The 26,278-nt window shown below is 45.6% G+C and overlaps 2 protein-coding genes across 2 annotated transcripts in view; one reads left to right on the forward strand and one right to left on the reverse strand.

Moving 5' to 3' along the window:
• LOC126522432 (uncharacterized) overlaps positions 1-5,737 on the forward strand; it is a 292,757-nt gene extending 287,020 nt beyond the window's left edge. The window contains exon 5 of the mRNA XM_050171178.3: positions 493-5,737. Coding sequence (XP_050027135.1) covers positions 493-605 — 113 coding nt within the window. The 3' untranslated portion in view covers positions 606-5,737. The remainder of the gene's footprint in view (positions 1-492) is intronic.
• Positions 5,738-6,026: 289 nt separating this feature from the next.
• Positions 6,027-26,278, reverse strand: part of spel1 (DNA mismatch repair protein spel1) — a 104,767-nt gene continuing 84,515 nt past the window's right edge. The window contains exons 22-26 of the mRNA XM_055066407.1: positions 26,047-26,214; positions 15,453-15,544; positions 14,188-14,342; positions 11,106-11,173; positions 6,027-6,178 (exon numbers count right to left, since the gene is read on the reverse strand). Coding sequence (XP_054922382.1) covers positions 6,107-6,178; positions 11,106-11,173; positions 14,188-14,342; positions 15,453-15,544; positions 26,047-26,214 — 555 coding nt within the window. The 3' untranslated portion in view covers positions 6,027-6,106. The remainder of the gene's footprint in view (positions 6,179-11,105; positions 11,174-14,187; positions 14,343-15,452; positions 15,545-26,046; positions 26,215-26,278) is intronic.

Genomic DNA, 26,278 nt, shown 5'->3' on the forward strand with positions numbered 1-26,278 from the left:
CAAATGATGTTTTGCCAAAACGTGCCTTCCTTGCTTGCTTGCCGATCGACTCTAGAGAAATGTGACTGGCTCTAACAATCAGTGACCACAAGGACTGCACTAAACATGCAATTATAGCACAACTTGTTAGCATAGGAAATAGAATAAACTGACAAGTACACCCCAGAAAAAAAAAGCGAATGCTAAAAATAAAACAGCCCTAACCACCATTCCTGTAATGGTAATGTCCTGGAGCAAAAGCATCACTCCAATTCCAGCAGTACATATTCAATGGCAGAAAATAATAAGTTATGTACACTACACAAGTGTAGTTTATTGTACAAGGTACATGGCGCAATCCACGGTGTAATGCGAGACACGTGAAATGCATATACATTAAACACGTATTCTTGCAGCCAGTATGTGTCATTCAGAGTAATCTTAGGTGCCTTCCACCAACACATGCATTGACCTCATTCTCTACCTTGTTTCCTTTTGCTATTTCACGTGCAGCCTTCAAGGACCAGTGGGGCACATGGTACAGCGGCCCCCTGGAGTTTTCCAGACTGGGCATGACGGGCAATGGAAGGACAGGACTTGGACTCGCGACCTCCAACGACGTCTGAACACAGAGCTACTAATCGAGGAGCCGCAGCCACCGCCGCCATTTTTCTTCTGCGAGCTACTTCCTCGCTGATCTTACAGATAGAAAGAGAGGGAGAGACCGCCATCATTGCACCCCCTCCCGAACAACCCCAAGTATTCTTTTTTGAAGGACTGACTGCTCAAGGGTGCTCCCTTGCCCATACAGGGCCATTCGCGCTTACTGAGCTCTGCTGCAAGACAGGGCTTTCTCGCCTGCGGGTCCTGGTTGAAACGAAGACACTATTCTCGCTATGTTCAAGGACGGCCAGTATAGAATTGCATCGCCTTTCCCACGACAGTTTGCTTGGCTTCATTCACTGCATGGCTGGCTCGCACAGAAAGCAAGAGCTTTGCCGGGTGGGTTCTACAGAGCACTTTAACTTCAAGTGATGGGCTATTATGAAAAGAAATGTGATTATCAAGACTGTTTCCTCATTGTTGCAAACAATGCAGCTGAACTCTTGCGCTCGTTCACATCTGGATCGCTAGGTACACAAGTTGAGTTAGCCAGAGAGCCAGCTGGAGATGTTGAAAGCAGCACAAGACTGTTTTGCTATTTGTAAATTGGTAGTGTCAGTGTGCAATGTACAATGCCATATCAAATGTGAGGATAGGAGACACATATCAGCGTCACGGAGCTACTGCAAAAAATTGTCTGTAGGACAATTGCTAGTGTCTATAGATACTCAGTGGTAGTTCGAATATATGCCTTCTGTGCTGCACTTGAACTGCGCCGACTTTGTTTCCACACAAAACTTGGAGCCAAATTACTTCGCAAAGTCGTCTCGCTTTTCAGCATTTTTCTCCAGACGGGCGTCTCTACTCTTCTTCGGGTATTCTGTGGCTGAGCGAGTACTACAACTATACTTCAGCCAATGAGTCATGAGCTAGCCCACAGGGCCAAAGAATAAAAGCAGTTTGCAATGTATTTTGCAGGCATTCCCAAGTCACAAACAGCAGCTCACCGCAGAAAAACACCCATGCAATTTGCCAGTGTTTGCTTGTGGGCTTAAAACATGGAGACAAGGAAGCCTGGAGGAAGACGAGGACAGCAAAAGAAGCAATGCAGAGGAAATGTAGAGGAAGCCAATGTAAATGCATGGTACTCTAGCTAAAATTAAGAAATGGCATTGGGCAAGCCACGTGTTGCATAGAGCGTAAAACTGAGTGTGCATAGAAATTAAAACTGGTACTAATGGGAGGTGCAGGGATGAAAGACAGAGTCAGGGACAATAGAATGACTAATGAGGCGAAGCACTGCAAATTATCAAGCCACAAAAATTGCTGGATGAATGTGAGCAGTAGCAGAGCCAGCACGTAGTTATCATGGGCTGTTGTCAACCTACTCTAAATTTCCGTAGGTGTGCCTACCCTGCCAGTCATTTTCTTTGGATTGAGGGCACTCTAATGGGAATAAAATGACTTGGGGTGGGACTTTTTGGCATTAGAACAATCCAACACCAAACCAGTTCAAAATGGTAACAAGCGTTCACGCCTCCTATTGGTGCAATATTGGGTCACAGGAGTCATAGGGACACTTAAATCATTTCTTGCAGATATGCAAGCTAAAATGTTGTATGACGTAAGCACATTCATCCATACAATTTGACTGGCACCAAGTCAGGTAAAATTGGCAGTGCCTGTCGCCACACTTAGACACAGCATTGAGGAACCCTGCTACCGCCACAGTGACATAGACAGGGGCACACCCAACCTTACTGTGCTGCTTTTTCTCGCTCTTCAACATCCATGTTACGCATGCACTGTGACACTGCAGCCACAGGCTCTGCCTTCTGTGGTAGAATGAGTTCGACCTTTAACAATAGACAGAAAAGTGCATAGCAACTGCAAAAGCCATACGTGCCAGATGAGCCCACTCCGGACACATGGGCAATATTTCAGCATATTTGCACCAGGATAAAGGATTACAGAGATTTAGGATAGCTAACAGATGCGTACACCATATCACAAAAAAGCAAGGGCAGTCAGCCATCAACAGTAGAAGCCTCTTATGAAGCTGTGGTCAACTATTACACACTAGAAATTTTTCCGTGTTGCACAACTTATATTCCAAAAGGAGAAGATGTAAAATTACCATTGTGATCATTATGTCAATGCCGACTTATATGCCAGTAGATAAATGAAGCGCTTAGGGCAATTATGTGCTGTTCTGTTAAACAGTGTGTCACAAGATGGCACCACTGCCACTGCTGCTTTTTCGCCACGTCATGCTTGTAGGCCACCGCTTTGCTAAAACCTGGTAACGGCAATTCGTGAGCCATGATGTAAGTTTCGGTACACAATCTGACAGCAACTAGGAGGGAAATTCATCAGCAAGTTTACCCAGCATGAGACTAGAAATAAAGAAGCGACAAAGAAGACAATGCACATGCGAAGCATCAGCTGATAGAAGGTAACATACTCACAGGTTAAATGGATAGACAAAATTTTGCTTAGAAGTACCATAACAATGGTGGAAAAATCTATAAGTGAAGCAGACTTTTGCCTTCCCCATGTTTCTTAAATTGGTTAGGTGACATGACATAGGGTTTCTTATGTCTCCAGCATTACTTGTATGCCAAAGATGGTACTGGTTCAACTGGAATGGAATTTGACTCCCAGAGGGTGGTGTTCTGTGGCTGCTTAATTAGTGCTCAGTTTGCTCAGTGTCGAGCACAGGTTTTTATTTTCAGTCATGCCGGCATGGCATAAATTTCAGCAAACTTGTTTGAGTGCAGCCCAGACAGGTCTCGAGTCAATGGTGCCACGGATGATGAATGCTTTGTACCAGGACCTTGACAAAAAAAAAAGTTTAGTACAAGACATTTGGGCATGCGCAACAATGCTGAGCCTATGCAGGTAGCTGTCATATCGTTTGTGTGGAAGCAATGCATTATTGTTTGTCCAAATAGGTCTTCACAGCCATTGAGGTGCACTACAGTTTCAATTGAAGGTGTGTTGATCCATCTGTTTTCTTGCACTAGTCTGATCCACTCGCTTGGATTCATTGGCTCGCGCTTCCCTCACTTTCCCCTTTGAAAACTCTGCCGATTGCTGGTGATGGGTAGTGCACATGGACCAGACAACCTGTAGCGAGTTTTTCAAAAAGAAAGAATGTGACCTGTGCACTCTGGCCGCAGAAAAATCTTGACTTGGCATGTTTCTGAGGAAAAGAAGAGAATCCTTGGAACCTACACAATTAGTGTCCCTAGTTCTCTGTAGCCAGTGATAGATTGTGGTATGCATCCATGTTAGCCATACAGCTTGGCATAACACGAAACCATGCCCACCACAAGAAAGAAAGCAAAGGGATATAATTTGCAAAGCTCGTTGATGCTGTAAACTTTTCAGAACAATGGCAACAAAAAAAGAGGAGCAAGAAAGACAGCATGTCTTGTTATAAATACTTGTATGTACTCGAAGCTTCTGAAAAAGTAACTGATCAAAGTACTATATACCTTCATGGCGCACTGCTGTTAAAAGGTGTATCAGTGTCTTCTAGCTCGCCAGGACATGTTCAGCAAGCAGCAAACCGAGGTTGCACCAAAATTACGCATCTGCTTTGGAAGCCCAGTGAAGAACGAAAGCCACATACGGTTACTAATGTTGTTCACTACGCTGTCATTGCCAGAAGTGGTGCCAAACTTTCTTGCTTCGATTTTCACATCAACAGCTAGAAAATGCAGCTACCAACAAAACCTGTAAAGTCTTCTTGCATCAAGAAATTGAATGTCTGCATTTAGCAATCTGTGAATTAGGGATGCAATGTTCCCTACAGTGAAATAAAATGCAGAGTCATCTGATGGCTCCAATTAGCAACACTGAGGATACAGGCACCTGTAGCAGTCTTTTCCTCGGATGTCCTGCTTGCGCAGAAAATATAAGGTCAATAAACAAAGGAACAGATCCTTTGCTGGATATAAATACGGCTCATTTTGAATGTTAAAATGCAATCGTTGACCACCCTTGCTCTTACATTTTTGTGTGATCCTTATGAGAACAACATGAAAAACATAAACTTGTGCCGATACCTACAGAAGATGCCGAATGTGTTCACATTTTTTGCATGTATAGCGTCGAAGCCTCTTCGTGTTCGTGTATCTTTAGAAAAACAGATAAATGGGGCTTTGCTCGTTTTCTGATCAATTTTTTTGATGCAGCATCTACTGGTGCGTGGAGCACTATCAGTGGCTCCAATGAAGTTCTGCTACTCTGTCGCACGGCAAATGTAACTGGTTGTGACAGAACAAAACATTCTGCACAGCATCTACTCACTGACGTCTAGCGAACACACTACTACACAATCGAACCTTGTTATAGTGAAGTCATATCCGATATGAATATACCTTCGTTATATTGAATATTTGTTATAAGGTTACATTCGTCACGTGCTATCACAGAAAGATTTTGGATTTACTTCGTCATATTCAATAATTTGTGACATCCATGTTTGTTACATCAAGGTTAAATGGCTTCATCTTGTCCTAGTGTGTCGCAGAAGATGGCACGTCTGTGGAAGGCCAGATAAAGTATTATGCTTAGCTTGAATGTACCATGATTTCCTGCCACCTGCTCATAAATAGTATCTTAAAGGACACCAGTAACACATCAGACATGCATAAAAGAGTGAAATTTGTGCCGGGCGAGGAGTGACAGCAACAGGACATATACCAAAAGAAAATGCCATAAACCCGTCCTTGCATCTGTAGCATTTAGTACTATTAGACTCCCAAGCAGACGTACATGAGATGTCGGTACTAAAATGAGCGAGCTGCAGGCAAGGTCGTGTGACAGAGAAGCACGTAAAAAACCATAGCTGCAGCCACGATAGCAAGTTGCTTTCACATCCCAGATGTTGCTGTACAGAAGAAAAAAAAGACAATGCTCGTCCGCAAGTGTATAGACGCATGTAGAGACAGCCTGTAATAAACAGTTGCACACACACACACACAAACACACAAACATAAGGACTCTTGTCTGTAGAAATCCTAACGCGACTTGAGATGTGCCGCATACCCCTTGTGTTCGACGCCCCACCGCCCTTGTTCACCTGTGATAACGATTGACAGGGCCGTGGAGACACGGCATAAATAAAATAGTTATTGCAGAAGCACTGTGTATGAGTCTGTCTTTCTTGCCCATCAAGTAGAGGCAGATCAAGTGTTAAGTACTAGTTAGTAACATTACTTTCAATGGTGAAAGAGCAACTGAGGCTATGAAGCACCAAGTGCAAAGTCCACCTCTTCAGTATTTTAGCTGATGTGCAGAACTGTGCTTTTCACCACAGGTTTATTTTAAAAAGTTTTTCTTTTGTTTAAACGTTCTCTAGTATGATGCATCATGAAACAGGTCGTTAAAATTTGATTTGATCTATAATCAACGATGCCTCAATACAGAAAAGATGACTGGCACTATAATTTTTATTTAAAATAACAGAGAAAAACATCTGTTGGCACATAGTTAAGGAAAACAAGGAAGGATATCAGTCCTCCATGGGCGTTTCGTCCTTTTTAGCTGCAGTACCTTCATACTGAGACAGGACCTGCCTGGCCTCCTGCGCCAAACACAAAAACAGAGTTCGCGGAAAGTTCAGAGACAGCATTGAATTTTGTACAGTGTTCTCGACACAACCTAAACACAACCTAAATGTAATGGAATTACTGCAGCATAGCCATGACTTAGATTATTCATTGACAAATGAAAGGGTGACCTAAGGTGATACTGTTAGCAGGCAAATACCTATCCATGTGCCTACCCCAGTGTGTTGCTACATTGCTTCAACATTACTTGCGTCACCAGTCGCCATTCATAATGAGATGGGTTCTGCTAACTTTTTTTTTGTAATTGAATAAACGTTTTGGTATTGGCATGAGTTTTCTAAGTGTTCTCTAAGTGTTCTCAATAGTGAGCCATGGGAACAAAATTTTGCACCAAGATGGAAGCTTGACACCCTGAATCTAGCGTACTGTGTTCAATGCACCATGCAAAGAGACAATTAATATACAGTAAACTCTCGGTGATATGAATTTTACGGGATCGCGTGAAATTTTTGTATCACCCAAAATCTGCATCATCAGAACATACACAAAATCAAGAAAAAATTAATTTATTTTTAGCAGAAAAATTCCGAACACAGTGGAACCCTGTGGATACGTTCCTCGCTGCTGTGTTTTCCCGGCTGCTACGTCATGCATTGACTTCCATGTATTATATTCCTCTTGATTTGCGGCCAATCCGTAATGTTCCTGAATGTTACGTTCAATATGAATGTACTAGCAGTCATGTGACTTTAGTGGTGCGACCAGCTCGTACGTTTCAACAAGAGACCGGTGCATTGCAACAGGCGACGACAACACTGCAAGAAGCTGCTGAAGTTTGCAGTAAGCGACAAAAATTTGCAGTAAGCAACCACTGTTTGCAATAGGCGACCAAAGTTGCACAAGCCAGGCGTTACACATGTGCACAGAGTAGCTCGCGAAGCACCCAAAGCGAAGTGCGCATCAATTAAGGCCTACCGGGAAACACGCACACTGGGCCAGATCCACTGAGTGCAGCATTGCATCTATTTTGGAGCCAGCAAGGGTCTTACATGTGTAGCATAATCACTGCGTCTCTTAAGGGGACACTAAAGGCTAATACTAAGTCGACGTGGATTTTTTAAATACCATTCCAGAAACCTCACAACGCTCGTTTTGTCTCTAGAAAAGACTTAGTTTACAAGAAAATTGCATCTTTTAAGTGTCCGAATACCTTTCTCGAAATTCAAATCTCCCACCACCCAACAGCGAGAATGGTGACGTTGTATACTCCATCACTGCCCTTTACTGCCATTGGTGAGTGAAACGGTGTCCGACAGACAGCGGTACCAAGCCAAGACAGATAAAGTCGGAGCGGCAGCATGAGGTGGATTCGCCGCTGCAGCTGCTTTTTGGCTAAATGGTGTAGACCGTTTGGGCATCTCACGACATCACATTGAAGTTGAATTCTCTGCTACTTGCAGTTCGTGCGAGTTTTGAAAGCCAGCAAAACCAGTGCAGCACTACGTTATAACTACTGCAACGCAAAAGCTGGGCAGAGCACAGTCGAGAGAAAACGAAACCGTTGGACCACCGGCGTTGTTGTCAAGGGTCATTTGAATGAGTTCTTTTGTCTAGACATGAAATAGAACTGGACGAGTAGCATTTTATTTCGTCTTATAATACAATACGAGGATGTTTTGTGCAATGGGTGGTTGACTACTAATGACAGAATTTAAGTGAGCAGTGCTTTTGTCATCGGGCAAGTGCTTGACTGTCCCGGGAGAGTCTCTAATCATGTCATGCATTTACCTCAATTTTTCGATTATAAAGGCTCTGTTTGCGATAATATTGATGCCTTAGAGATTCTCAAGCACTAATCTATCACCTTAGCTTGACTTATTATTTGCCTTTAGTGTCCCTTTAAGTCAGCTTCGCTGCAATGGAGCTATGTTATGCAGTGAATCATAAGCAAAATACATAATGCGGTCAAGCACATTAAGAGCTGAAAGGGGTCACTGTCGCAAAACATTGTACATGTCCCAGCCCGCTTGACGAGGAACCAATGAGAGACTGCACAGCCGCATGACGTAGCCGATTGCTTGGAGACTATGGATCCCACCCAGATTTGTCTGTGCCAGCCGCTACGCTGGCTCAGTCGTCGCTGCTGCCAGTGTTCCTCACGCATTGGTATGATCCGCAGCAGCGCGGCAACATGTTCGAAACAGAAAATGTTTTTCGTATTGTAAGCAACGTATTTCAGCCGGAGAATGTTACGAATTTGTATCACACCGAAATTTGTACCAGCTCTGATTGCATCACCGAGATTTTACTGTATAAGGTCCTCGATAAGTTGTACCTGTATGCACTTATATGCCTTCTCATCCTTGACAAACCACACCAGTGTACACAAGCAGTCCCTGCTAAATGAATCACACTATCATGGGGCAATTTTAACGCGACAGCGTTAAGGAGCTCGTGTCACAGAAAAGCCGGTGTCGGCGTCGGCGGCGTTGGCCGTGAGCGAAAAATGGCGGAAGGCAATTTATAAATAAAAACAACTTGCAAGATGGGCTGGGTGGGAACTGAACCAGGGTCTCCGGAGTGTAAGACGGAGACGCTACCACTCAGCCATGAGTTCGATGGTTCAAAGTGGGACAAAAGCGCCTCTAGTGAATGCGGTGTTGCCTTAAAAACGTGCCGTAGAAAGTTATACTGCGGTGTATATCGGTAATTATGAGCATGTAAATGAAAGAAGTCGCAGTTAAACGCGTAGCGAAGTACGTTTCCGCTACATTTCTTCTGCGCTTGGCGCACACGCAGAGCCATCTTGCGGCAAACACAGAAGACCCCCTCCTCGCAATGTATGGCGCTGCCCCAACAGGTGGCGCGCCACTCGCGCGCTTCTTCCCTTCGTCTCGTTTGAGCGCATTGGGGCCGTGCAGGGACCAGTGCAAGGATGCCCCAATACCCTTGTGTTTAACAAGTTTTCTCGCTCTCTCCCCTTCCAACTTCCAGCGGGCCTCACTCGAACCCTCGTGCTTAGGCGACGCGGCTCCTCTTTCCGCTCACAGCACGATTCCTAGGTGCAGCGTCCAATGTGGGACGCCTCTGACGTGATCGCTGCGCCGTAGCGCATCTGGTGGGAAAGCATTCTCTGCAATGTGTGCCGTGCTGCTGGCGAGGGGTCGTGCGTCTGCGTGGTGCTCCCAAGCGAGACAGAGGACGATCCTATCGAGGCGTCAGCCCCATGATCGCGTCCGCCTTCATGGCGTGTCGCGGCCCAGCTGTCCGTGCCGATCACGACGTTTGGTTCGCGTAGATCGTTTCTCGCTCCGACACACCGAGTTCTTTGGTTAGTTCTGCTTGCTCAGGCGTACATTTCGTCTCTGTGTGACTCAACAGCATGCCGAGCGAATGAGTGGGCGGTGCGAACGGGGTGCGATAACGCTATCGCGTTCCACTCTTGAAGGCGAAGCTTAAGCATCCTCAAAGTTTTTTGCTTGCCCCTTTGCGCACTGACCAAACCGGTGGTGTGCCAAGGTGCAATGCCACCAAATAGCATATGAATCGTGGAACCACACGCAATGCGGAAAATGACAGCCAAGAGCGGTGGAGATGGCAATGGCCAAAAAACAAGTACTTAATCTCATAGCCGTAGATTAATTGTTGTGTAGTTCTTCTGACAGTGAAGACAAAAAAAAAACTGTCTTTTGATGTGCAACATGGCGGTGATGCTAGGTGTCAGCACCAGCATAGAGCAATATATATTAGGGGTTGCCCCCGCTCCATGCTTCACTGCGACAGGCCACTGAGAACTGGGCTGGTTTCGAGGCAATTCTAAGGCACATTGATTCAGGATGCTATTAGTGAAGTCAGCAGCTGCCTGCTCTTGCAGCTATGTGCATCTGGGAGCTGCACATTGGGGCGGTTTGTACAATGATAATGTGCAACTTACAGGGTCTTAGCGGCTACTCCAGCTGATGAATAGAGTAGCGACTTTGCTATCCCTAGCTGGATAGCAAAGAACTAAGTGCAGCAAATATAATGCAATTAGTCATTGCCTCACCCCTGCTCTAATTCTACTGCTTTTATAGCTTCACAAACTAGAAGGCACACGATGAAAATGCTAACCTGAATGAAAAAAAAGCTTCTGCGTGACGCTTGGAGTGCTTACACTTTTGGGAGTGGTGTTTATCAAACCTAGAAACATGACAAAGCACTGTTCAAATAGTTGGTGGCAACAGCACCAGCTGGTGCATGCTTTGATACAGTGGTAGCAGAATGAACATTAGTTTGTTTGAAGCCAAGCTGGCCTAGCCTTGTTTAACAAACAACGTTAATAATCACTGTTCTGACAGTCATCAGAACAAACGACAGCAGCACACTGACTGCACTTACAACCACCTCTTATTCCGTGCTGACTGTTGAAAAGACTTTTCCCAAGTTCCACTGTCCTCCTCACATATAGCGCCATCCTGCATTCGGCATGGAAAGCACAGCATCTGCACTGCTGCCATCTATGGCCTATCACGTAACAGCTACTCATTGCTGCCACTGCACTCTCCTCAAATGGTATAGTATAGTTAAGATTTCAAAATCACTAATTACTAATTATGCATAAGCAACAATGTAAAATATATTCATGTCTGCGCACCCAACAAATAAGCTGCAGCTAGAAGCAGTCAAATGTGAAGGCTCCAAGAGCCCGGGGGTACTGGAAGCTCTCGGTGCCCCTTAGTGGGAGCAGGCAAGCATTCTGGAATTTCCTTGTAGGTCTGTTTCCAGCAGGGCGGGGCACCGTCAGCAATGAAGCACTGGCATTGTGCAGCAGTGGTTTACACCAATCACAGCCCTCTTTTTGGGCAGAAAGCAGTCTAAAAACACTGTCCAACCACAGGATACCACATAAAATGGCTCTGTGAACAAGGCCCATGTGCCACGTGACATGATGCACACACTCACCTTGATCACATGCTCTGGGAAATGGGCTAGCTGAGCAACTTCTATGCCAAAGCTTTGGCTGCACACACCTGCGGGGAGGCATAATACAGTCAGGGTTTGGGCCACAGTGAGTGATTCACCATAATTTCACAGTAAGTTTCATTCCGGCTGCTATAGGGGGTAAAGGGGCCTTGCGATACTTCTTGAACATAGTACCCTTGAACCTCGTTTTAATAAAATGAGGTATAATGAAATATTGGATGGAATTAAGTAAATGCAACTCCCCTTTACCCATACAGATCCATGTATCTTAAACTTTGTTTTAATGAAGTAAAATTGTACTGCCACTGGATATAACAAGCTGGATTCATCTCCGAAACCCAGAATACTGACCGTTGCACACCGAGCCTATCGCTTTCTGCTGGGTTACGCACTCGTTTCGCATGGGAACTCATAATTCTTCTGCCGAATATGCCATCGAGCGAAACCGGTCTTTCTCACCACCGTGTGTAGCCGTGCACACGGTGGTCGCGCACAAGCGGCACTTCTTATCTTATCGCACCTCTCTCTCGCTGTGGCATGTAGCTAGCAATGCTAGAAGCAATCTCAGAGGCCACGTCTAGCTGCACTGCGCCACGTTTGAATGATGACACTTGTGCAAGGCGTGCTAAACACAAGGGCATCCACTTCTCTCTCTCACAGTGGCACACCTAAGAGCTAAGCGTGACCTCCGAGAACGCGTGAAACCGGCATGAGCTGGCCAAGCCAAGCCGGCGCACTCGGACAGCCGAGCCACAGGGCCTCGAGAAAGCAGTGAATGGGATAGTTTCCCTTTCAAGGGCCGAACGCACCTGTGTATAAGTACGCGTTTCTGACTCTGTGAGAAGCTCTATTGGCTGTATACTTTTATGGGTTTCATGACAATATCAGTGAGCCAAGTGGGAAGCAGAAGACAATCCACGAAAGACAACATACATCACATTGCAACATAAGGATGCTATTGTAATGACTGTCATGTCATGTGCTAAAAAGTCGCATGTTGCACCCACCGGAGAGTTTTTTGCCGTTGTTTTTTATTTATTTATTTACAGGATACTGCCGGCCTTAGTCTTAGGCCTTGGGCAGGAGTGGACAGTGCAATACATGTATACAGATGAACAAAGAAAAATGAACAAAAGAAAGAAATGAACAGCAAAAATCATTACAAGAATTCAATACATTGCAGTAGACAAACAGTCGCCGACTGATTTTCCGGACTCCGAAAATTCGGACATACTCGATTATTCGGTCTGCTTCGCGGCACCACCACTCTCCCCATAGACCATAATGTATAACAACAGCCAAAAGTTCGGACACCTTGCAACCTCTCGTCTGATTTTTCGGACACTCCTTGAGCCAACTCGATCGAGAGCACCATGCACGGACTCTGACCGGTGCATGGTTCGACTTGCTGAACGCCATTTTTGTTTTGAACGGAGCCTCCTTGCTGCCCCATGAAGTGGCGCTACTGCAAATCCCCGCTCATCATCATCGTTTATGCCTGGTTCGATAGAGTGGCTCTACAGCAGTTCTGGTTTCAGCTTAGTAAGCCATGTCAAGACAATCCAACAGCTGATTTGTTTCTTCGCGTATGACGCTGTGAGTAGGCCAAGCTTTTCATTTGTGCGACTGGTGTCGGCATGGTGGTGTTTGCTTTGTGTGCTGTGTCGAGGTTCCGGTGATCCAACGCGGCATACGGAAACATTGCGTCACGTGTCTAATGGCGCCGACAGTGCCCGCGTAGACTGCGCTGGGGAATGCCGGCAAGCGGGTGCTGGGAGGCCTAAGATTTGTCGCCTTCCAATGTGCTCCCTGCTGACGCAGAAAATGTTCTGCTGAGAGCTGCACAGTGGTTGCATTGCAATTCTGGACACCGTCTTATTTGACAGTTTCACAGGTGCTGATACTGCTGTACTGACATGCGCAGAACTCAACGACGGCGAGATCATTCGTCAGGTTTCCGCTGCACTGCCAGATGATGACTCCCGAGTCGGAATGACGCACCATGTGCTACGCTGCCGTCGTATGCGGAGCATGTACAAGCAGTGACTGTGCTTTCAGCCGCCTATAGTGACTGTACAACCCTCTCCGAGATTCAGGCTTATCTGATTGCGCATAAACGGAACAGTGTGCAACAGCGCATTCACGATTGCTTCAAGCCTACTGCTGAGCCGGAATAAGTGCGTGGAAATAAAGGATTTCATTTTTTTTTTCTTAATCTGCTTTTTCGGACACCTGTTTATTCGGACATTTCCGCAGTCCCCGTGAGGTCCGAATAAACGGTCGGCGACTGTATTCGCTGATCCGCATGAGCTGTACAGAGCATATTGATAACAATGTCATATTGATAACAAGGAGTAAATAAGAAAAACTAGAAAAAAGAAAAATTACATTTTAAAATATTAAATTGTGGGGTTTTACATGCCAAAGTCACTTTCCGATTATGAGACATGCCATCGTGGAGGACTAGAGAAATTTCGTCCACCTGGGGTTCTTTATCGCGCACCTAAATCTAAGTACAGCTTTCGCATTTCGCCCTCATCGAAATGCAGCCGCCGTGGCTGGGATTGGATCGCACGACCCCGTGCTCAGCAGTCCAACATCATAGCCACTGAGCAACCACGGCGGGTAAAAATTACATATATACATACATGTACATATATACATATATATAGATATGCACACACATACATATAATATCACGTCTAAATGCTATTCAGCATGTTGCGAAATGACTGGACGGTGGGGCATTCCACTGTACTGGCGAGGAGCGCATTCCACTCACGTATCGTCCGAGAAACAAACGTGTCTTTAGGTACGTTTGTTCTGCAAGAAAATTACTTTATTTTTTCAGATGATTAGATCGTGTTGCACGCCTGGTAACTAAGGTAATCTACATTACCTTATCTATCCCCAGCATATCATGATAAAGTAAATACCAGGTACTGTACCCAGAAAAAAACTAGATGTTTCCACATTCTAGAGCAGCACATCAGTTTCAAGAATGGCTGAAATGACAGGATTCAAAATGCAGTACTGATACATCAGCAGAAGGGACACCTACCTGGCTTAACCTTGTATAGCAGTATAAAACTGTCCTTGCTGACATCGGCCGTGACATGGACATTGTGTACACAGGGCAGCTCTGCAGCCAGTTCTGTCAGCTCGTGGAAGTGGGTGGCAAAAAGGCAGAAGGCATCCACCTCCTTTGCCAGTTGCCTGCAGGTGGACATGCATGTGAGCATGTGAACCACAACATATACGGTAAAACCTAGTTGATACAATCCCATTTTGTATGATTTCCCAGTGTCAACTTTCACAATCGAGAACACAACAAATAACCCAATACAGTTACGCCTCTTTTTTACCGGTTAATATGTTCCCGGAAAACATGATCTGTAGACACCAACGTCGAGTACATCGCCAAACTGCGCACTTATGATTCGTTTCCAGGCTCTAAATCCTGTATGAACAAGTGAGGCATACTTGATCGAGAGCAGTAGGCATGCACCACTGCAGCTTCCCCACAGTTCTTGCCTGCCTGTGACAGGTGAAAATGCCGGCATGCACTCAATTTCCTCTTCCAGTACCAGCAAACCTCCTCGTGTGTCGTTACGCATCATGTTGACTGTTATTGCCACCAACCCTATTGCCGCCAGCCCTATCTTCAGCTATCTATTTCACTGTGTGTCTTGCATAGTACATGGAAGTACACTGCATGCTTTTAACAGGCGATAACCCAAACGCATCACTGCTCCCTGCTGCAAGCAGTCCGTAGTGAGCATCAGGTTTTGTTCTGGCGGCATTGTATTCCAGTGTTGCCCACGAGCTCAGTTGCATTACGGTTTCACGTAGCCACCTAAATACAATACACAGTAGGAAAACAACCATGTGTGTTTTGGGCCGCTCGGGCCCCAACAGCTCAACACGCATTGGCGTCTCATGCTGCAACGATTCTCGACAAGTGGGCAGGTCAAAACTTCCCACCAAAATGCTTCACCCGGAGAAGCTGCTGACCCAGGCCGAATTTGAGGAGCACAAGAGTAAGCTAGCTGAAGCTGCAAAAATGATGGCATGCATTTCAGGCTGCTTGAGCCGCACCAGCTCAGTGCACTTCGCCATCTTGTACTGCAATGATTCAGGAAATGCTTCCATTATGTAGATGTCAACTACAATTAAGTCAGCTAAATTTTTTAGTGACTTCGGATGGATCGTATGTTTTCCCAGTTACTTCGTCTTTACTTGCGTTCTTTTTTTCCCCAGAACGTATAAGTGAGGTTCTACTGTACAAACAAATAAACGCATGCAATTGCGTGCCTTCAAACTCACTCAGAAATTGCCCAAGCCAGGCCGAAGCCATCATAAGTGGAGGTGCCCCGGCCCAGCTCGTCGATGACTACCAGGCTGTCGGCTGTGGCATTCTGCAGGAAACATGATGTTTGCTTGACATAACAGGCAATGACTGCATTTCACGGGCAACTACCGCATTTCAAGGTGTATCAGTTGCACTTCTGCATAAATAACATCACTTCTATTTTTAACAGGTTTTTGAAGAAAAAGTTGTTATCATATTGCAGCTTTGTAAAATGTGCACAGCTGTTTACTTTAATGATATGATGTATTGTGACCATCCACACTCGTATTCCCATCATAATATACTGTAATTATGGAGTCTTTGCATATTTCCAAACACGATCTGCTACATCAGTGTAATCTCCCGAAGTGTCCCGTGCATACATGACCCATACCATATAGATCTGTAAGGGCTGAGTCACCAACTAGACAGCCCAAAATTTGGAAAAAATATTTCAAATGCAGAAGCAATTGCGTTTGGTGCCCCAATGCCATGCGCGCATATCAGCTAATTTTTGCACTCAGCATACTTCTGCGCACCGCTACTAGATGGCGATAGTGCACATTGACCTCTGGTGCAACGGTACATCTGGGGATACGGGATGTGCACAAGTCAAAACTGCGTCGGCACCATTGTGACCAAGAGGTTCGGTCCCATGTACGTACCTCATCAAAATAGGAAAAAAAAAGTGCAGCCCTTACAAGAGTTTATACGGCCTATTCCATTTGTGCAACTCGCACAAATGTGCATATAAAGACTTGCGTCACAATTATTATGCACAGAAAAGAACAACACCCCACATAAGTGCAGAAGAAAACATTTACTATTCTTTAGCCAAAGGCCATATCTTCTGACATACTGTGAAAAGGTTTGGCCAGCAGTGCCTCTGGTAATGTTTCTTACTAAGTCCCTTTATTGCGCCATTCCAATTTACACTGCATACATAACTGCAGACAGATTAAAGGGGCCCTGAAACACAATTTATAGAAGGAAAACAAAAGGCATTAGAAGTTAAAATTGACTATTTCAGAAACACTTCGCAGCAAGAAATGCTTGAATCTGTTCAACAGAAGTGGAGTTATTGGATATCAAAGATTACCTTTGACCCCATTCATGGTGCTTCCTGTCCTTCTTCAATGCCTTGAAATGTGAAAGCAACGGAGGAGCAGAACATGCCCACAACACTCCGCCTACTGAACATCACCGTGGTGTGAAGTACAAATTTGATTTTGGATGTTCACAGAGACGCCACTACTTCCAATTTTAGCGCTATGACATGTCAAACTCGGAGGCTATCCCTCAACAATCTCCACAGGTGTCTCATTGGTTAGCTGTGCTACAGTGTACTAGTAGATAGTTACGTACAGCTGTGTTCTTTTGCACCGAGTGGCATGAGTAGCACTTCCTTTTGCAATTATCTCTACAGCAATCACACAATTCTCAGGGCCAAACAAAATGTCATCTTTGTGTTTGCTTGTGCAAGTACATCTGCAATGCACATCGGCTAAAAGCACAGATATAGTCGGGTGTAATGCAGACGCATGCTAGGCAGTTACGCTATGCTGGCGAAAATTCAACGCTATACGCGTGGTGCGCGCTGATGGACATGCCACTGGTGGCGGTCTTGAGCAGAACACAAGGGAAAGGAGCCAGGCGCGCGCCGTAGTTTGTTGTGTCGTTGATGGTGCTTCTGTCTTATTCACATTTTCAGGGCAAAATAGGCAACACCCTTCGCATGTGTGGGGTGGCCAAAGCTTCAAGGAATGTCGAAGAAGAATTGCTGCAGGGTGGGGGGGGGGGGCTCAAATACCGGTGAAAACGTGCCAGCGATATTGGTTCTAATCGTTCCCCGCAAAACCTCATCAGCGGGAGCAACAGTAGCAATGGATCGTCGTTTCAGCGAGAAATTTCTTGTTCTCATCCTTTCCTTTGTCGAGTCGGTGTTTTTTTCCACTCTATCATAGCTAGACGCGTAAGCGACGAAGTTCGTCTGCAGTGCAGCATGCGGTTTAAAGGCATTTAGCTAAGGTTCGGAATGCCGTTTGCAGCTTATATTGTTTTACGCTTCTTCACCGCGTTCGCTAGCTAGGCAGCTCGACTGCACGAGCGCATTGTGTTGTAAAAGCTACTGAAGTTTGCAAGAACAGAGATTGTTGGTTTTATGTGGCTCGGTAAATCCTCGCACCAGCGCTGTCACGCACTGCATGTTTATACATCTATTTTATGCGTGGCTTCACACATGTTTAACTGTTGCTAGTTGCTCCATACATAACTCTTGTTGATTCTTTTGAGCTGCGAGGTTTTCACCCTGTCTCGTTTGTAAAGGGTATAAATCACGCTGCGTCTTATCAGAATGATACCAAGCAAGTGCTTTTTTAACAGTTTTATTCATTTTGCCCAAGGGCATCTTAGATATTGTGTTTTATGGGGAAATGTGTTTAGAAGATAGGTAGTTCAGGGCGAGAATTGCTAATAGTTGCTGCATATAGCATTTTTGTTCAATTTTTTGCTGAAAAATTCGCGTCACATTTAGGAAGTCATCACACCTCGATGCTGCTTGAGCAGACTTAACACACCGAGTGATTTGTTTGTTTCACAATGTAGTCCCTTCTTGCATGTGAATTTTGTACTCAAATGAATTCTTTCTTATTGTGCTTACGCTGCAGAGGACTAAACCTGGCCTTGCCACCAGTGCTCATCTACTTTGACTGGCGCTGCTCTACCTTTAAATATATCATGTGGCACCTCTCTCTAGTAATATAAAAAAAGGTACTGAAAAGTTAGTCAGACTTTAGCTTTGCACGTTTCCAAGCAGCTCCCTTGGGGAATTTAAAATTCCAAGAACTGCAGCGGGAACGGCAGTTCATCAGCGTATGCGGCAGAATTGCATCGGTGGCACAGCACTGACACGTGCTTTTATTAAATTGTGCGCTTGGTGGCTTCATTGACTAGTGTACGTGTTTCCATAAATAAATTCACAATTACTCTTCTTCAGGTGACTTCGACTGCGCTTATTTGGCGATGTCACATCTATTCATCAGCAGAAAAATCACAACGGCATGTGCAGACATCGCACCGTGCGGTATAAGTCTGCACTAACGACGGGTGCTTATTATTTAGGTACAGAAGCAGCATTACGGCAAGGGTAGAATTGAAAAAAAAAACTATTGAGAGATCGCATTACTCAACAAAATTTATTGGCTAGTTAGCATGAGCTCCACTTCATGTAAATGGGGTTCATGGCGTTTATCTGCGGGACGCACCTGGCACGTATGTGAACCATATGTTGCCCCAAACACCGGTAACATCATGTTATACCCGCTCCCACAGAGGTCAACGTCTTCCCTACAGCTGTCCCCGCAGAAGAAGCAGTTTGGCACCCGAACAAATGAGAAATCGCAGCTGCGAACTTCAGCCATGCTTGCTGCGAGGGGTTGTTGTCTGCTACTGCTCCCGTGCGTACTGTTGGAAGCGCCCGCTAGGTGGCTGTCAGTGGTGCCTCTATAGGCGGTGCACGAGGCGTATACATGGTCTCTTCGATTTGCCTGCACTTTCTGCACTAGTTCAAGGAGTGCAGCACTTTTGTCCATGATTTTTCAGTGCAGTACGCACCGCATGCATCGCGCTCTTCAATTTGACTTTGTGCAAGGCAAGTTCTGCACAAGTTCCCTGTTCTCCAGCACTCCCTGCTTTGGAAGTGCAAGCATTGTGCAAGCTCTCGGTAGCAGACGACACAGCGCAGCACTAGTTTAACAATGGCATGCGTACATAAATATCTCCCGCTTTCGTTACAACAGTTCCTGAAGCTTGTATAAATAGTGAGGTACGAGTTCGATGCGTGCGTGGTTGTGAGGGCAGTTTAGTGTAAGTCATGCAACATGTTAAATTGCTTATGTTTTTAAATTGCTTCGAATGCATTACCTGACAAAAAACAGCATCCACAGCCACCATTCCATTCCCACAACATAGCACTATCACAATAGCGATTATTGCGATAATGAAAAGAAGTTACCCTTGCTTTTGCAAGATGCGAATTTTTCGAAATGGCTCACAACAGGCCTCCACTAAGTTGATCGCACGTGCTGCCAGAGTGCAGAAGCATGACCGCATAGGAGCGAAACTTTGAGCACTGCTTAGCTTTCAGCTAAGCAGTGCTAAGCAGTTGACGACCTTCAAAGGTCGCCAACTGCTTTGCGCATGCCGGCTTTTCCTGTGCTGTCGTCAGCGACCCTGACAATGACCAGCCTGATGATGACTAGACTTGCAGCAATCTGTATGAAGCTGTCCATTAAATTGCTGGCCAAGAAGTAGAAGACAACTTCGAGACATTCGCGTTGGCCGACGCTGCAGCTCCCGCGGTTGCCCGAGCGACGGATCTGGAGATACGAATTGACACTGCTGGTGGCCCTAATGAGGATGAAGATCTGGCCGACGAAGAGCCATGTGAAGTGCCAACTATGGTGCAGACACGGGAGTGCCTACACCTGCTGCAAAATAAGGTTGAATGCATGGACGGCGAACAGAGCCTCGTGCAATGCTTGGACAAATTATAGCAGGGGTTGCAAACGCCCGGTAAGAACTCGAAACAGCCAAAGCTCACTGCATTTTTTGCAGCTGAATAAAGTTTTGCTTCACTGAATACATTGTATTTTGACTTCCTCACAGTTATGGCGCGATTGAAGCTTGACTGCTTTAGCTTTTTTCGAGTGGTAACTTATGTCGGACTTACCGTATTTATTCGAGTCTAGGCCAATAGTTTTTTTCAAATAATCATATTCCAAACTCTAGGGTCGGCTTAGATTCGAGGATTTTTAAAAACGCGCCAGTTTTTCATTGAAACTGCTAAATGTGGTGCATAGCTAGCGCCATCTAGAAAAGTCAGTATCGCAGCCGCCACTAGCCGTGCCAGTAGCCAAGCGTACACAAGCGAGGTCGCCATTTTGACCTGTGTTGTGTCGGCCACATTGGTGTGCGGCGTGGTGTTATCGCGATGGCACCAAGCAGGAGATGCCACTACAATGCCGCTGTCAAGCAAACAGTTGTGATAGCCGCAGAGGCATCTTCAAACCTTCAAGCTGGGCGGGACTTCGGCGTCGACGCAAAGGACGTCTGTCGTTGGAGGGGACGACAACAGCTTTTTGCGTGCGCTGCAACGAGGATGGCATTTAGTGGACCAAAGAAAGGCCGTCACCAAGAAGTGGAGACAGTTTTGGCGGACTTTGTTCGGACGCAGAGAGCAGCTGCTCTTGCAGTGAGAACAGAAGTGCTCCAAGTGAAAGCTAGGGAACTTTCGAGGGAGCGAGGCATAACGCCAAAGGATTTCAAAGCCAGCCGGGGCTGGCTTCTGAAATTCATGAAGCGTTTCGGCTTCAGCCTCCGACGTCGCACTTCAATAACCCAGAAGCTACCAAGCGATTTCGAAGAAAAGCTGATAGCTTCTCAGTGCTACGTACTGCAAAAGAGAGAAGCAGCAGGCTACAACCTTGGGCAATTCGTCAACGCCGACCAGACGGCTGTGTATTTTGATATAGTGCACTGTTTGAAGGTGACAGTGACAAGGAACACAGGGACGAGTCTAGCAGCGACGATGACGTTTCTTTTTTTTTTTTTTGTCGAGAATGAAGCACAATGCTGCGCATACTGATAGAAGAATGAATTTCTATTATTGAAATGTCAAAAGCCAGGGTACCGCAACATGAAACTGCAAAAAAAATGCGCCGGTCGATGGCGATGGTAAACCGAATCTGCCAAGCCTTCGCCCAAGAGGGCCTCCTGCACAACGCCCCATGTCTCACGTCGCGATGGTGCCTAAAAAGGATCTGCTAATAGTCACAACATGTGCAGCGGACCCTTTTCAGACGACAAGGAAGATTCGCTACAACCTTGGTTTAAACGTTAGTGAGTGGCTGATTAGGCATCGTCCGACAGAAGCGTGCCTTTACAGCCACATCATGGCCCAAAAACTCCTTTCCACTCGACACCGCCAATTACACCTCTGATTTGGTGAGAAACATCGCATCTGGTCGGCGGCCGACTGGAACATAGTGGTGTTCAGCAACGAGAGCACCTTCTGCACATGCCGGGATCAATAACACTGAGTTAGGCGGCCTATGAATTATCGGTGATTTTTTATCTTCTTTGATGTTTCTGGATGAATTTCACTCGATAACAAGAAGTGGTTGATTATCACCAAATAATTTATAAAAGTGGGTTTTAAAAACTAACAACAAAAATTTAGGCAGCTTCTTTCTTTATTCTTTACAGGTACTGTAAAGGCTCATTAATTCACAACTCGATAATTCAAAATTTTGGATAATTCGAAGTAGCCACTGCAGGCCATCCAACAATGTATAGAAGGCAATATAGTGCAGCTGCTGCAGCTACAAAAGTACAACAGAGACAAACATCGCAACACGTTGTGGTGCGTTTCACAAGTGCATTTTTAGAGTGCAGCTCTTGTTCCTGTGGCTAGCGTCAGCGGCGCAAAGGGTCATTTGTAGTCCGACGTTTTTGGTGTGTGTCACTTGTGGCCGGTCCCGCTACGTCGCTTGCACTGCGCCAGTCGAAATGGCGTCCCCTCGAGAATTCGACTCTGTGGAGCATGCGCAGAACAATCCCCAACCCACGCGCCGCTTTGAACAATCTGAACGGTTGTATAACCATCCATGAAGCGGCGTGGCCACCTTTTATTGTAATAGCAATTATATGGATACTCCAGACGCATTTCGTCCTCAGCGTCGCCATGAGGTTCCGTATGAAGTGCAAGGGCGATAAAATCGTCACCAAGTGCCGTATGCTGTATGTGCGAGTGACAGCTTCCGAGGGTGAGCTGGTGAAAACGGCTCAATCTCACGGCGGGGCGGAAGCATGCCCTCTCCGGTCGCGTGCGAGGCACTGGGCTGAAGGGAGGGAGGGAGGAAGAGAGGGGAAGGAGTTCTCCAGCAGCTGCAGCTTACATGCCATGGCTGTGCGGGCGCCGTATCTTGAAAGCGATCTGCGACATGGCCAAAGTATGTGCCTGCGTGGGCCTTATCTTCAAAGCAATCTGCAATGTTCGCAAAGTGCGCGTAATGTCGGAAGCTTCGTATGTGCTGTACTTCCTATGTTTCGTTCACGTTCAAGTGAGAGATGTACGACGGTGAATTCGCTTGATACTGCTGCCGCGATTCCTCACTCCAGCGTATTCCTATGAGTTTCCGCGGTCATCAAGCAAGATGTGTTCATGTTTACCTGTCCATGTGTGACACTGTGCTTGTTAATTTAGTTAGTAAGCGAATGTTTACAAGCTTATACGGCTGATAAAACTACCATTCTTACTTCGTATAGCTATCTACTAATTTGCTATTGCACTCGATGCTCCGCCTTTCGGGCGAAACTGCGACATTTTTTTTTTCTCCGTGCCATGCACTGTGGGTCGGCGCAGTCGCCGCAACTAACACGCGGAGAGAGCAAGAGCCATCTCGACGTCGGGCACGTCAGACTGCATTGGCCTCGTCCAGTTACGTTGGCTGCGCCAGTGCTTCGAACTATAGACGTTGTTCATGCCAATGTGATGTAGCATGTGCATGCGCGCTCACGCCACATTAGACAATATACATGCCTTAACCGAGCAATTTTTTTTTCTGACTTTCATTAGTTCGAAGTTCGTGTAATTCGAATTATGAGCTTTTACTGTATCACCAAGATTACGCGTATGGTGTGCGATCCAGTGGGCGCTGCGTGGTGAACATGTGGGCATGTTGTCAAACGAGGGCTTAGGTCCCATAAAAAGGATAGAGGGGCTTTTAAATGCCAAGTTTTACTACGACGTCATAAACACCCTAATGATGTGCTTTATTCTTAATGGGCCGTTTCCGGATGGGTTTTTTATATTTCAGCACAATGGAAGTCTCGTGCACCGCTCTAAACAGGTTAAAGCTCCTTTAGAAGATAGAGGAATTATGATTCTTGACTGGTTTCCAAGCGGCCACGATTTAAATGTAATTTAAAACATCTGGGCACTGATGAAAAAGTCACTGACGAAGAAACGCTTGCACAACAGCAGTGCTGATAAGTTTTGGGCAGCAGTCGCTGACAAATGGGAGCGGCTGCGTCAAAGAGACGTGGATAGCGTCCTTATACGCATCCTTGCCACACAGAATGGCTAGTGTAATTACAGCCAAAGGAGGCTCTGGTAGGTACTAAAACAGAAATGTGAAAAAAAGAAACTGCTGCAGCGAAAATAAATGTTTTTCTTCTCGTGTGATATTATTACTTGCTGCTAACTGTATGCACGATCATCTCACCACAATAACTAAGGAAATCAGGGCTAACAAAGTATAGAACAAATATGTTCCCAAAGATATAGTTCATTTTGTCACTCAAAGTGCCACCGATCCAGTGCACCACTTTCAAACGTAAGCGGGTAACAAAAAAATTACTTCCAAATAAGTGAAATCGGTTGAAACCCATGCACTTAAAGAACGATCCATTATGCAGCAGACGAAACTGGCCCATTTGCACAGCAGCAGCAAAGGGCACTCTCAAACACGTTTCATCCCATTGCAGCTTTCTGTTCTCGCGGCTGGGCCACGCTACCAGTATCTGTCGTCTGCTGTTATTTTGTTTCAGCTTAGGCTGTCCATGACTGTACAGTGCTTCTGCGCAAATGCATAAAAATGCATACTTTTCCAGGCAAAGAAGATGTCTAAGCAGAAGAAGATTCGGGACTATTTCATGCCACAGTAAACCATAAGCAAGTTCATTTCGTCAGTAAAGTGCTGTTAGAAATGGTATGTGCTTTTATGTTGTCCAATTCTTCAGAATGTTTACTGTAGAACCTCGTTGATACAATCTCGTTTCGTACGACTTCCCAGCGCCAACATTCTCAATCAGGAACACAAAAAAATGACCCAATACAGTTAAATTCTTTATCGGTTGATGCATTATCAGAATACACAATCTTTTGGCACTAACGTTGAGTACATCACCAAACTATGGTCATATGGCACGTTCTCCCACTGCTAGATGCCACGTAAACAAGAAAAGGTGCAAGGCGTGTGCCATCGAGAGCAGTAGCCACCTGCTGCAGCAGCTTCCCCACAGTACTCCCGCACGTGTGTCAGCTGAAAACACCGGCGCACACTCCGTTTCTTATTCCGGTACCAGTAAACCTCCTCGAGAGTTATCACATGCCGCATCCACAGCTATCGCCGCCAACTTTATCTAGATAAGCATCTTTGCCTATATGTGTCGTAGAGCGTGAGGCATAGTGCCATTGGAACTGAAGTAGTGTGCTAAACTAGGCTGGTTGGTACATTAATGGTTATTAGGGTGTGAACAAACAGCGCTAGGATGTGACAAAGTGAGGACGACAGCACCTTGTCTGTCTTCTTCACTTTGTCCCGTCTTAGCGCTGTTTGTTCTTGCCATTGGAAGCATGCTGCATGCCTTTAATAGACGATAACCCAACTGCACAGCTGTTCACTGCTGCAGGTAGCGCAATGTGAGCATTATGTTTCATCTGGTAGCATCATGTTCAGGCGAAGTGCATCGGTTCGATTTCGTTTTGTTTTCCTGTCACTGCTTAAAACACTATGCAATACAAAAATGACCAAGCATGCCTTGGGCCGCTCGGGCCTCCCTAACTCAATGTATGTCACCATCTCGTGCCACAACGATTTGCCTCGAGACGTCAAAACTTGAAGCCAAAATGCCCCACCCGAAGAAGCTGCTGACCCAGGCTGTATGGAGGAGTGCAAATGTAAGCTTGCCGAAGCCTCAAGAACTACATGTCTCAGGCCTCTCGGGCCTCTCGGGCCCCTCCAGCTTGGTGTGCGTCGCTGTCTCATGGTGCAACGATTCATTTCATAGATGTCAACTAAAGCTGAGTCTGCCAAATTTGAAGTGACTTCAAATCGTATGTTCTCCTGGTTAGTAAATTTTTTTCTGTTGTCTTTTTCTAAAATGTATGAACGAGATTCTACACTACATTGAATTATGCAATATATCGAACTGGTAGGTGCTATATTTTGTGAATTCGGTAGAACCAGGTTCAACTGCATACATCATCTCAAGAACACTGCTTTTTCCTTTTATCTTAGACTAATTAGATCAGGTGCCACATTCTTGGCTGATCACTTTCGGGAATGCTTTTGCATGACACAGCATACAACGCAATGTCATGCTGCAGTATGGCTTGCTGGTTTAGTAGATGAGCATTCCCTGAAAGTGATGTATTCGATAGTCAATAACCCAGAATATGGTCCCTGTCCTAACAAGTCAGTTATTATGCACAAAGTAAGTAAGGAAAAAGAACTGGAAAGCTAGGTCTCGCTTTTTGCCAGGTTTGTGCCTTAATTGCCTCTTCATTCTTTGTTTTATTTATAGTAAGGATCCATAACAAGCAAATGCAAGAAACGGCTAAGTGTTTTTCAGTGCTGGGCATAAAATAGTTGGTTTTGTTTCTACAGAACAAAATCCAGCTAAAGCCAAACACACACATTATCAGCTTCTGATTAAAAGTCATACTACACAGGCTACGATCAGGACAGGATGATCAGCTGAGCCTGCAATACAGGAACATCTCACCCTGAGGATGTGTGCAGACTCCAGCATCTCAGCCATAAACGTAGAGACACCCTTGAGCTGCTGGTCACCAGCTCCAATGCGTGTCAGCACAGCATCGACCAGTGACAGCTCGGCAGAATCACACGGCACAAAACTTCCCACTTGAGCCATGAGCACTGCTAGGGCCACCTATTCACAAGCAAACAAAAGTTACAGTTCAACATTCCTGAGGGTGTTGTTTATTCGTTTGCAG

Source organism: Dermacentor andersoni, chromosome 6 (assembly GCF_023375885.2).
Source record: "Dermacentor andersoni chromosome 6, qqDerAnde1_hic_scaffold, whole genome shotgun sequence".
Taxonomy (NCBI): Eukaryota; Metazoa; Arthropoda; class Arachnida; order Ixodida; family Ixodidae; genus Dermacentor; species Dermacentor andersoni.